Below are 13,552 nucleotides of genomic sequence, written 5' to 3'. Positions count from 1 at the left end.
GGTATAACGGTGTCACTGTGCAGTTAGGTGACGGTATAACGGTGTCACTGTGCAGTTAGGTGACGGTATAACGGTGTCACTGTGCAGTTAGGTGATGGTATAACGGTGTCACTGTGCAGTTAGGTGTCACTGCAGAGACACTGAACCAGCACACTTCCTCTGCGTGTAGTGTTTTCGGAGGTAAGTAAAGTGTCACATCTAGCTCTGCCAATGGTCTAATCAACTCTACTCTGTCCTCTCTGTCCCAGGAACTAACAGCTGCTCAGCGCGGAACGGAGGCTGCAGTCAGCTGTGCCTGGCCTACCCAGGGGGGCGTAGCTGCCGATGTGGACGTGGTTACCAGCCTATCGACACCAAAACGTGTAGCCCCTTCCCCTCCCTCCAGTGTCCAGAGGGCAGCAGGGCCTGTAGTGACGGCAGCAGGTGCCTCCCCCTCTCAAAGTTCTGTAACCACCAAACAGACTGCCTCGACCATTCAGACGAGATCAAATGTGAGTAACCCCAACCCCGTCTGCCCTGCCTCACCCATAGAATTACAATGAATAGACTATACCCCTGACTCACCCATAGAATTACAGTGAATAGACTATACCCCTGACTCACACAGAAATACACCGAATAGACTGTACACCTAACTCACCCATAGAAATACAGTGAACAGATTATACCCCTGCCTCACATAGAAATACAGTGAATAGACTGTGGACAGGTTGGCCAAAAATGATGTTGGAATCGATGTGGCCAGAAGGTGTGCGGTATGGGTTCATATAGCTAGTAACAATGACAAGAAGCTGCTCATTGCATTTTATTTATTGCTGTTTTCTGGTCCTTTCTATGCTAATATGGCGAAAAAAAATTATAGATAGCTAACCAACAATTGTAACAATGTATTTAAGAGATCTCATTATGCCTTCATAATAATGGAGCAGTTCTATTAATCACCCATATCATCTGTGTGAGCTCCGTTGTTCCGTATCAACAGGTTAACAGTGTGTGAGCTCCGTTGTGTTCCGTATTAGCAGGTTAACAGTGTGTGAGCTCCGTTGTTCCGTATTAGCAGGTTAACAGTGTGTGAGCTCCGTTGTTCCGTATCAGCAGGTTAACAGTGTGTGAGCTCCGTTATTCCGTATCAACAGGTTAACAGTGTGTGAGCTCCGTTGTTCCGTATCATTTACATTTACATTTACATTTAAGTCATTTAGCAGACGCTCTTATCCAGAGCGACTTACAAATTGGTGCATTCCCTTAGACTCCAGTGGAAGCGCCACTTTACAATAGTGCATCTAATCTTTTAAGGGGGGGGGGGTGAGAAGATACTTTTATCCTATCCTAGGTATTCCTTAAAGAGGTGGGGTTTCAGGTGTCTCCGGAAGGGTGGTGATTGACTCCGCTGTCCTGGCGTCGTGAGGGAGTTTGTTCCACCATTGGGGGCCAGAGCACGAACAGTTTTGACTGGGCTGAGCGGGACTGTACTTCCTCAGTGGTAGGGAGGCGAGCAGGCCAGAGGTGGATGAACGCAGTGCCCTTGTTGGGTGTAGGGCCTGATCAGAGCCTGGAGGTACTGAGTGTCCGTTTCACAGCTCCGTAGGCAAGCACCATGGTCTTGTAGCGGATGCGAGCTTCAACTGGAAGCCAGTGGAGAGAGCGGAGGAGCGGGGTGACGTGAGAAACTTGGGAAGGTTGAACACCAGACGGGCTACGGCGTTCTGGATGAGTTGTAGGGGTTTAATGGCACAGGCAGGGAGCCCAGCCAACAGCGAGTTGCAGTAATCCAGACGGGAGATGACAAGTGCCTGGATTAGGACCTGCGCCGCTTCCTGTGTGAGGCAGGGTCGTACTCTGCGTGTTGTGAGCATGAACCTACAGGAACGGGCCACCGCTTGATGTTAGTTGAGAACGACAGGGTGTTGTCCAGGATCACCCAAGGTTCTTAGCGCTCTGGGAGGAGGACACATGTGGAGTTGTCAACCGTGATGGCAGAGATCATGGAACGGCGTCCTTCCCCGGAGGAAGAGCAGCTCCGTCTTGCCGGTCAGCTTGAGGTGGTGATCCGTCATCCACACTGATATGTCTGCCAGACATGCAGAGATGCGATTCGCCACCTGGTCATCAGAAGGGGGAAAGGAGAAGATTAGTTGTGTGTCGTCTGCATAGCAATGATAGAGAGACCAGTGAGGTTATGACAGAGCCAAGTGACTTGGTGTATAGCGAGAATAGGAGAGGGCCAGAACAGACCTGGGGGCACCAGTGGTGAGAGCACGTGGTGAGGAGACAGCTTCTCGCCACGCCACCTGGTAGGAGCGACCTGTCAGGTAGGACGCAATCACGCGTGGCCGCGCCGGAGATGCCAACCTCGGAGAGGGTGGAGAGGAGGATCTGATGTTCACAGTATCGAAGGCAGCGATAGGTCAGAAGGATGAGAGCAGAGGAGAGAGAGTTAGCTTAGCAGTGCGGAGCGCCTCCGTGATACAGAGAAGAGCATCTCAGTTGAATGACTAGTCTTGAAACCTGACTGATTTGGATCAAGAAGGTCATTCTGAGAAGAGATAGCGGAGAGCTGGCCAAGGACGCGCACGTTCAAGAGTTTTGGAGGAAAAGAAAGAAGGGATACTGGTCGTAGTTGTTGACATCGAGGGATCGAGTGTAGGTTTTTTTCAGAAGGGGTGCAACTCTCGCTCTCTTGAAGACGGATACCTGTATCTGTATCACAGGTTAACAGTGTGTGGGCTCCGTTTCCGTATTAGCAGGTTAACAGTGTGTGAGCTCGTTGTTCCGTATCAGCAGGTTAACAGTGTGTGAGCTCCGTTGTTCCGTACGAGCAGGTAACAGTGTGTGAGCTCCGTTCCGTATTAGCAGGTTAACAGTGTGTGAGCTCGGTTCCGTATTAGCAGGTTAACAGTGTGAGCTCGTTGTCAGGTACAGTGTGTGAGCTCCGTTCGTATGCAGTTACAGTGTTGAGCTCCGTTGTGTTCAGTATCAACGGAATGAGACTACACACTACATGACAACGTGTTTGGTTAGAATTACAGCTCTGGTTTGCTGCTTTGTAATTACGTGAACAATACAACACTTCTTACTTCAACATCAATTTAAAGCTTTTTTTCTGCATGGACAGAGCCTTAAAGTATTTCATACCCCTTGACTTATTCCACATTTTACAGCCTGAATTCAAGATTGATTAAATGTTCTCTCTTTCACAATACTCCATAATGATAAAGTGAAAACATGTTTTTAGAAATGTTTGCAAATTTATTGGAAATGAAATACAGAAATACACTGCTCAAAAAAATAAAGGGAACACTTAAACAACCCAATGTAACTCCAAGTCAATCACACTTCTGTGAAATCAAACTGTCCACTTAGGAGCAACACTGATTGACAATAAATGTCACATGCTGTTGCCAATGGAATAGACAACAGGTGGAAATTATAGGCAATTAGCAAGACACCCCCAATAAAGGAATGGTTCTGCAGGTGGTGACCACAGACCACTTCTCAGTTCCTATGCTTCCTGGCTGATGTTTTGGTCACTTTTGAATGCTGCCGGTGCTTTCACTCTAGTGGTGCATGAGACGGAGTCTACAACCCACACAAGTGGCTCAGGTAGTGCAGTTCATCCAGGATGGCACATCAATGCGAGCTGTGGTAAAAAGGTTTGCTGTGTCTGTCAGCGTAGTGTCCAGAGCATGGAGGCGCTACCAGGAGACAGGCCAGTACATCAGGAGACGTGGAGGAGGCCGTAGGAGGGCAACAACCCAGCAGGCAGGACCGCTACCCTCCGCCTTTGTGCAAGGAGGCACTGCCAGAGCCTGCAAAATTACCTCCACAGGCCACAAATTCGATCCAAAGTGGATCCAGGCACACTTGTGTAATGAATGATGCACCAAACATTCTGGACATTCCTTGCAGAACTTTTTTCCAGCACTTAAACAGCAAATGCACATCAACAAGTATTATGCATCTTATTAAGAACCACGTTAATGACGGTATCATTTTAGGTTTACGTTTTAATCTCGTTATTTGGGATTTGTGCCAATAAACGATTTTCAACATGAGACAAAATTGTACGTGTTACACTGAATTCTAAACACATACAAAAACTCTGACAACAGAATACTAATTTAATTATAAATGGTTCATAAATGCCAGCAGCATACCACCCTGCATCCCACTGCTGGCTTGCTTCTGAAGCTAAGCAGGGTTGGCCTGGCCAGTAGGAAGCACCCTTTCTCTGGTCTAAAAGAAAATAACCCAAATCCCCAGTGCCGTCTTCGGGTGGGACAGTAAAGGGTTCGTTCTGACTCTGGTCTAATAGATCCCATGGCACTTACCGTAAGAGTAAGGCGTTAACCCCGGTGTCCTGGCTAAATTCCTAGTCACGGTCACCTAATCATTCCCAGCCTACAATGGCTCATTCATTAATCAATCAAATTTATTTATAAAGCCTTCTTTACATCAGCTGATATTCAAGTGCTGTACAGAAACCCAGCCTAAAACCCCAAACAGCAAGCAATGCAGGTGTAGAAGCACGGTGGCTAGGATAACTCCCTAGAAAGGCCAGAACCTAGGAAGAACCTAGAGAGGAACCAGGCTATGACGGGTGGCCAGTCCTCTTCTGGCTGTGCTGGGTGGAGATTAAAACAGAACATGGCCAAGATGTTCCAATGTTCATAGATGACTGCAGGGTCACCCCCCCCCCCCCCTCTCCCCTGTAACAATTCCCCAGGTCGCTGTAAATTAATGTGTTCATTTATTTAATTATTTTATTTTACCTGTTAAAATAAAAATGACAACTATGATAGATACTATATGCAGGGATGGGTAGGTTGCTTTCTCAACGTAATCCGTTAGTTACTAGGTACCTGTCCCATTATAATCAGTCATGTAACGTAATCCGTTAGTTACTAGGTACCTGTCCCAAATTATAATCAGTCATGTAACTTTTCAATTACCAAAACTCAGTAACGTAATCCGTTAGTTACTAGGTACCTGTCCCAAATTATAATCAGTCATGTAACTTTTCGATTARCAAAACTCAGTAACGTAATCTGATTCGTTAGTTTTCGATACTTTCTTCTTAAGAGGCATTAGAAGACAAATGTATGCCATCTATTGCAGGATAAATCAATGTTAGTTTACATAGCTGGACGTTACATTTTACTTTATGGGTTGGTTATGTAGGGTTCTAACCTATCGCTTTCTAGTACATATAATAATAAATGATAAAATTATATCTTTACATTAAAAACCAAAGTCTGTCAGAATTACAGTAATTCTTATACACCTTGATCTTCAAGAATAGGACTTTGAAATATGGAAGTATAGATTAGCCAAATAGTTCTGAGCATAACCCCAAAACTAAGGATGTATTAGCCAGCCCTGCTCTGTTTATGATTTTGTTGTCATGGAGGACTGATTGGGCTCATTTGATTCGAGTTGAAAAATAAATGCTGCACCCATGAAATGGCATGCTTTGAGCACTACTGAAAAATGAATTCCATATGCTGCATTTGCAATAGGCTTATTGTTTACCTTTTTGTTGGTGACCCTTTGATAGCTTGATAATATGCAGCTGTTTTAAGGACACATCCACAGCTGAAACAGTAACAAAATGGACACCCCCACCTCTGTTTTGGTAAAAAGCTGAGGGATGGGGCTGGAGACATGTAACTACACTATGATTAATTTCTTATTWTATTTCACCTTTATTTCAAGAAAGTTGAGAGCAAGTTCTCATTTACAACTGCGACCTGGCCAATATAAAGCAAAGCAGTGCGACAGTTACATGGCATAAACTAGCGTACAGTCAACACAATAGAGAAAGAAAAAAGAGTCTATATACAGTGTGTGCAAATGGCATGAGGTATGGCAATAAATAGGCCATAGTAGCAAAGTAATTACAATTTAGCAGATTAACACTGGAGTGATAGATGTGCAGATGATGGTGTGTAAGTAGTGATACTGGTGTGCAAAAGAGCAGCAAAGTAAATAAAAACAATATGGGGATGAGGTAGGTAGATTGGGTGGGCTATTTACAGATGGACTATGTACAGCTGCAGCGATCGGTTAGCTGCTCAGATAGCTGATGTTTAAAGTTAGTGAGGGAATAGTAAGTCTCCAGCTTCAGCAATTTATTCCAGTCACTGGCAGCAGAGAACTGGAAGGAAAGGCGGCCAAAGGTGTTGGCACTGGGGATGACCAGTGAGATATACCTGCTGGAGCGTGTGCTACGGGTGGGTGTTATTGTGACCAGTGAGCTGAGAAGGCAAAGCTTTACCTAGCATAGACTGATAGATGACCTGGAGCCAGTGGGTCTGGCGACGAATATGTAGCGAGGGCCAGCTGACTAGAGCATACAGGTCGCAGTGGTGCTTGGGTAACAAAACGGATTGCGCTGTGATAGACTACATCCAATTTGCTGAGTTGAGTATTGGAAGCTATTTTGTAGATGACATCGCCGAAGTCGAGGATCGGTAGGATAGTCAGTCTTACTGGGTAAGTTTGGTGGCATGAGTGAAGGAGGCTTTGTTGCGGAATAGAAAGCCGATTCTAGATTTGATTTTGGATTGGAGATGTTTATGAGTCTGGAGGAGTTTAAAGTCTAGCCAGACACCTAGGTATTTGTAGTTGTCCACGTATTCTAGGTCCGAACTGTCCAGAGTAGTGATGCTAGTCGGACAGGAGGATGCGGGCAGCGAACGGTTGAAAAGCATGCATTTGGTTTTGCTAGCGTTTAAGAGCAGTTGGAGGCCACCGAAGGAGTTGTTGTATGGCATTGAAGCTCGTTTGGAGGTTAGTTTACACAGTGTCCAAAGAAGGGCCTGATGTATACAGAATGGTGTCTGCGTAGAGGTGAATCAGGGAATCCCCCGCAGCAAGAGGGACATCGTTGATATATACAGAGAAGAGTCGGCCTGAGAATTGAACCCTGTGGTACCCTCATAGAGACTGCCAGAGGTCTGGACAACAGGCCCCCCGATTTTACGAAGTAGTTGGTGAACCAGGCGAGGCAGTCATTTGAGAAACCAATGCTATTGAGTCTGCCGATAGGAATACGGTGATTGACAGAAAAGCCTTGGCCAGGTCGATGAAGATGGCTGCACAGTACTGTCTTTTATCAATGGTGGTTGTGATATCGTTTAGTACCTTGAGCGTGGCTGAGCTTGGAAACCGTGGCTGAGCTTGGAAATCATGACCAGCTTGGAAACCGGATTGCACAGCGGAGAAGGTACAGTGGGATTCGAAATGGTCAGTGATCTGTTTATTAACTTGGCTTTCAAAGACTTTAGAAAGGCAGGGCAGGATGGATATAGGTCTGTAACAATTTGGGTCTAGTGTCACCCCCTTTGAAGAGGGGGATGACCGCAGCAGCTTTCCAATCTTTAGGGATCTCGGACGAAACGAAAGATGTTGAACAGACTGGTAATAAGGGTTGCAACAATGGATAATTCCAAAAGAGGGTCCAGGTTGTCTAGCCCAGCTGATTTGTACGGGTCCAGGTTGTCTAGCCCAGCTGATTTGTACGGGTCCAGGTTGTCTAGCCCAGCTGATTTGTACGGGTCCAGGTTTTGCAGCTCTTTCCGAACATCTGCGAATAGGATTAGGGCGAAGGAGAAGCTGCGGAGGCTCGGGCAAGTAGCTGTGGGGGGTGCAGAGCTGTTTGGGGTGGCCTGGAGGAAAGCATGGCCAGCCGTAGAGATGCTTATTGAAATTTTCGATTATRATGGATTTCTCGGTGGTGACCGTGTCGCCTAGCCTCAGTGCAGTGGGCAGCTGGGAGGAGGTGCTCTTGTTCTCCATGGACTTTAGTGTCCCAAAACCTTTTGGAGTTAGAGCTACAGGATGCAAATTTCTGTTTGAAAAAGCCTTTGCTTTCCTGACTGTGTATTGGTTCCTGACTTCCCTGAACAGTTGCATATCGCGGGGACTATTCAATTAATAGAGGTGTGGATGCAAGGACTGAACATTCATGATATCAGAATTATTGTTTTAACCATGATATGAGTCTAAACAGTGTTTGTTTACAAACATTAGGGAAGCAAGCTTTTTTGTGTTCTCACGGAGTGACAGTTGAACTAAGCTCATGAGGCATGRATACGTTGTATTCTTCAAGAATCAATGGAGATGTGTGGCAACTACAGATTGCCCCTTTAAGTCTATCAAAACTGTGAGTTTGAGCATTTGGCCATTTGGCCTGTGCGGCAGGTAGCCTAGTGGTTAGAGATTTAAGGGGGATTCATAGCAATTTTCTATAAAATTCACCAGTTGATTTAAAACCTGTAGCCGAAAGGTTGCTAGATCGAATCCCCAAGCTGACTAGGTGAAAATCTGTCCTTCTGCTCCTGAACAAGGCAGTTAACCCACTGAATTTGTTCATAACTGACTTACCTAGTTAAACAAAGAATAAATAAAATGTTATATTTATTTTATCAGCATGAATTAGGTTGAGCAATAAAAACCCTACTTTTATTCCATAATAGGCTGGGATCTGCACTATGCAGCTGTTACTATGCAGCTGTCCACTGGTTTCAAAAACCATGATTGATAGGCATCTTAAACTCCTTGAATTCAACCATTGAATGGTGGTTCAAATACGTTTAGATGTGAACAGCCGTCCACAACAACAAGGCGCAAATAGCTAAATGAGAGCAACAGTATGATTCACATCAATGCGCTCTGTAGAAATCAAAATAGTGAAATCCGTATTGCTGTAGACTACACCACTGCTGTCATCCTTACTTCCAAGCATTTATTCAAGTTYGATAATCTTTGGATGCCGACAGCAGTCGCACCATTGGATGAACCGCCTTGGATTGTAGCCAACAAAAGCCTATTCCTGCACTTTTCCCGCGATCTATTAGACATTTGGTGTCATCATAGTGGTCAGACTCACTCAGGTGGGACTTTTTCAATGCTGATTTGAATGTCATTGAGAAGACAAGTGTTAAAGATTCTAATTCCAGTGTTTCAAAAGTATCTAATCTGATTACAATATTTTGGATGGTAATGGATTAGTTACTGTTTTGTAATCCCTTACATGTAACGGATTACATGTAATCCCTTACATGTAACGGATTACATGTAATCCCTTACATGTAACGGATTACATGTAAGGGATTACATGTAATCCGTTACTCACCAACCCTGACTATATGATATGACTACTCTTACACTGCCATAAATGCAAAGACAAAGTTTAGTCATAAGATTTTGGACAAACCATGATAAAGGTTTAAACAGGTTTTAAATCAACTGGTGAATTGTATAGAAAATTGCTATGAATTCCCCCTTAAATCTTAATGTAATGACATGGGGGAAAATGTTTTATTATCAGTGACTTAACAACTGTAACAAGTTGTCCAGTGTAGGAAATGTTCACTGGTAACCTAGTATATAGAAAGAAACTACTGGTTGATTAGTGCATGTTTGCTGTACTTTTAGACAGATTTTAATTGAGGTTGTGATTATTTAGCCCTACTGACATCCCTTTCATACAAAGATGTTTTTCTGCAACTTTTTTGCTTTTCTTTATCTGGATGATAATGCCGTTATGTAAGCCAAAACTTTATTTCCACCTTACGACCTAATTTCGGTAAAGTTCTGCCTACGGCTCAAGGCTGGTTTACAGTTGGTCTAGCGACGTTGTTGCAGTGACATGGCACAGCCATGACTGCACTGACCTGTAAAATAGGCCTAATTAAACTCAATATGCTATTCCTTTCTTTTGAAAATATATTTGATTCATCGTAGTTCCTTAGGACCTGCCTAAATTCATGAATAATGGATTTATTTTTGATGGTGTGTTATCAATGGATTTTAAAATGGCCGCCCACTTACATCTGCAGACCGCTACTACAATTCATCCCCAGCGTGCTAGAAAATTTATGCAAAAATGGGCTTGTTTGTAAGAGTTGTATAATCATTTCCCAATTTTTTTAATTAGGAAATTACCGTAAATCCAATGTGAAAACAGTGTAACACTGGTTCTCTAACACCCTGTTCTCTTATTATAACCGAGGATTTCTCTGTAACCTCCAGGTGGGTCTGGAGTGAAACCCCAAGATGTCAGCAATAGTAAACCTTCCCGTGGGCATGCTGGAAACACCGTCCCCCCTGGCCAGGACTGGTCTGGGAGTACCACCCCCGGGGGGGTCGAGGTGCAGAAGCTGGACTCGGAGTCATGTGATGTCCAGCAGTGTAATGGACATGGGAAATGTGTGACAAGGGGTGGAGAAACCACCTGCCAGTGTGTTCTGGGATACCAGGGTGTGTTCTGTGAGGAGGGTGAGGGTCCAGGGGTCAGTAATGCCCCCCTCACTTTGGGCATCCTCAGCCTCATTGGTGGAGTCCTCATCGCTGCCGTCATCATCAGGAAGAGGTAGTCTCAAATAAAATCAATGTGTTCAGTATTTTCCAACCCCTGAGATACACTAGTGGCATGAAGTGTCTTTCTCAAGGCCCCAATGTCAGTAGATGTATTCTGGTTAACCTCTGTCATACCTAGGACTTGAATGAGAACCTAGTCTTCTACAGTCCACCTCTTTAATCTGTTGGCCAACTGCATACCATTCATATAACCTGTAGACCAGGGTTCCCCAACTGGTGACCCACGGTCGGATTTGGCCTACGGATGGTTTTATTTGGCCCCCCAAGTCTTCTAGAAAAAATAATATATAGATAATTAGATTTTCTTTTTGTATTTCTTTATACTGTAAAAACACAAAAATCAGCTCCAAGTGATTCAAATTCAAGAAATCCCTATTTGGTAAAAGACTAAGTCCATATGGCAAGAACGGCTCTGTTAGGGTRGTATTTCTCAGAGTGAATAAGTCACGGAGACTAGAGAAGCTTAATTCTTCCCAAAGGGTCATTACAGCTGTAATTCAGACAAAAACATTTCACACAAGCACTGATATTTAACCCTTTCTCCTAGGCTGAGTCTCCTCCTCCACAACCGAATAGCCAATGCATGCATGTTGCTAGACAGAACCTTAGTGGTATCTGTTCTTCCTCACTTCATCTGACCTCTGCCCCAAAGTGCTCACTCCTCCCCAACTCAAGGCTGTCATGGTGACTGGTACCAGACTGTCTCTTCTCCCAGAGGATCCCTGATGGCTAACAATAACACATTCCTGACATAATGTAAACGTTATACATGACCCTTTCTCCCTCAGTGACATTGTTAGTTTCTAAGATCTCCACCCGTCTCCCCTTATCAATGCCTGCCACATGTAATCACTTCCCTGCACTCAACACATTCCAAGCTTAGTTGCCCCCACTATATACCTTCCTCCTATAACCCTTAACTTCTGTTGTAGACCCTCAACCTTAGCACTCCTTCAGTGACATGAATAAGTAACATTTCATTCTCAGAACCCAACAGCTCCAATAAGTAAAACCATAGTCCATTTACTTTAAGACATGAAGGTCAGTCAGTATGGAAACTGTCGAACTTTGAACATTTCTTCAAGTGCAGTCGCAAAAACCCTCAAGTGCTAACCCTAACCCATGAGGACCACCACAGGAGTGGAAGACCCAGAGTTAGCTCTGCTACAGAGGATAAGTTCATTAGTTTCCAGCCTCAGAAATTGCAGCCCAAATAAATGCTTAGTTCAAGTAACAGACACATCTCAACATCCACTGTTCAGAGGAGACTGAATCAGGCCTTCATGGCCGAATTGCTGCAAAGAAACCACTACTGAAAGACACCAATAAGAAGACACTTGCTTGGGCCAAGAAACACGAGCAATGGATATTAGACCGGTGGGAATTTGTCCTTTGGTATGGAGTCAAAATTTGAGATTTTTGGTTCCAACCGCTGTGTCTTTGTGAGACGCTGTGTGGGTGAACGGATCTCCGCATGTGTATTAACACCTCCTCCATGCTTTACGGTGGTAATGGTGAGGGGGTGCTATTGATCTCTGTTCAGCATTTATTTGGGCTGCAATTTCTGAGGCTGGTAACGCAAATGAACTTATCCTTTGCAGCAGAGGTAACTCTGGGTCTTCATTCCTGTGGCGGTCCTCATGAGAGCTCCTACCTTGTCACAACACAACTGATTGGCTCAAACACATTAAGAAGAAATTCCACAAATACATTTAAGGCACACCTGTTAATTGAAATGCATTCCAGGTGACTACCTCATGAAACTGGTTGAGAGAARGCCAGGAGTGTGCAAAGCTGTCAAGGCAAAGGGTGGCTACTTTGAAGAATCTCAAATATATTTTGATTTAACACTTTTGGTTACTACATGATTCCATATGTTATTTCATAATGTTGATGTCTTCACTGTTATTCTACAATGTAGAAAATAGGAAAAATATAGAAACCTAGAAAAAGTAGATGTCCAAACTCTTGACTGGTACTGTACCTCTATACCGTACTGCTGTATTCCTCAACTGCTGTCCCTAACCCAATGACTATCCCTTTCCTAACTACTGTATACCCAACTACTATATACCATACTACTGTATACACTACTATTTATCCTACTGCTGTATACTATACACCCTACTACTGTATTCCCTACTGCTATATACCATTACTGTATCTATATACCCTACTACATACCTGTATACCCTACTGCTGTATACTATATACCCTACTGTATTCCTTATATACCCTACTGCTCTACCCTACTACTGTAAGCCCTCTATACTCTACTATTTTATTACTACTATAACCATGACTGCTGTAAAAAAAAATTGTATACCCTTTTACTGACCCTGTATATCGTACTACTGTACCCTACTGGTAACCCTAACTCTACTACTGTATTCCCTACTACTGACACTAACCCTACTACTATATACTCTACGGCTGTGTACCCTACTACTGTTTCCCTGCTGCTCTATACCTACATTGTATACCCTATTATATACCTGTATATCATACTACCATAAACATATATACCCTACTCTGTGTTTAGCAGAGCAAGAGCTGCAGCTCGGGGCCAGTCCACAGAGAAGGAGACTCTGATGACCGATATGGATGAAGGGACAGTCTATGCTGTGTCTTTCAACAACGATCTGTATGATCCTGACCAGGTACCTTGGAGTTAGTGTAAAGGTCTTTTATAGGTTAGGGTTTAGCTAAGAGCTTTAAAACCAGAGCGTTTTGGTCTGCCACAGTATTGCCATGCTTTGTTCCCCACCCCCACCATGAATATGATAGAATATTTTCAATAAAAATGTATTTCTTTTTTTCTTCAGGAATTGAATTCGTCTGCTGATGGGACATCTCAACATCTGTAAATGTTGCCTTTCCTCTTCTGCTCTGAAATAAAGAATAGTAGTCTATGTTAAAAATMGTGTTTTATTTTCTKAGACATCACATGTAGCTGAACATCACAGCCCTGTAGACCCGTTTCCTGGCCGCATTATGAAAAGTTGTGGTCATAAACCTGTTATGGAGGTTAGTTTAGTGTGAGGCAGATGGACAATGAAACAGCGCCACCAACTGGTGGGTCTCAAAAGGGGACGGTTTAAATATAGGTACTACTGTCCGGGCACCCCCGATTAGTGAACGTAGAATGACCAGCAGGAGACAGATG

The 13,552-nt window shown here is 44.0% G+C and overlaps 1 protein-coding gene across 3 annotated transcripts in view; it reads left to right on the top strand.

The window, feature by feature from the left end:
• The window catches only part of LOC112072299 (low-density lipoprotein receptor-like), a 50,676-nt gene extending 37,369 nt beyond the window's left edge, over window positions 1-13,307 (top strand). For 2 of the 3 annotated variants that reach the window (XM_070439733.1, XM_024139700.2), the window contains exons 17-20: window positions 249-491; window positions 10,039-10,378; window positions 12,929-13,046; window positions 13,212-13,307. In XM_070439733.1, the coding sequence (XP_070295834.1) occupies window positions 249-491; window positions 10,039-10,378; window positions 12,929-13,046; window positions 13,212-13,253 (743 nt within the window). In that variant the 3' untranslated portion in view covers window positions 13,254-13,307. The remainder of the gene's footprint in view (window positions 1-248; window positions 492-10,038; window positions 10,379-12,928; window positions 13,047-13,211) is intronic. The other variant, XM_024139701.2, reaches the window with a different exon arrangement.
• Window positions 13,308-13,552: the final 245 nt, after the last annotated feature.

The sequence above is a fragment of the Salvelinus sp. IW2-2015 genome, unplaced genomic scaffold (genome assembly GCF_002910315.2).
Source record: "Salvelinus sp. IW2-2015 unplaced genomic scaffold, ASM291031v2 Un_scaffold1884, whole genome shotgun sequence".
In the NCBI taxonomy this organism is placed as follows: Eukaryota; Metazoa; Chordata; class Actinopteri; order Salmoniformes; family Salmonidae; genus Salvelinus; species Salvelinus sp. IW2-2015.
The sequence above is the reverse complement of the archived record's forward strand: the minus strand, read 5'-3'. Positions and strand labels throughout refer to the sequence as shown.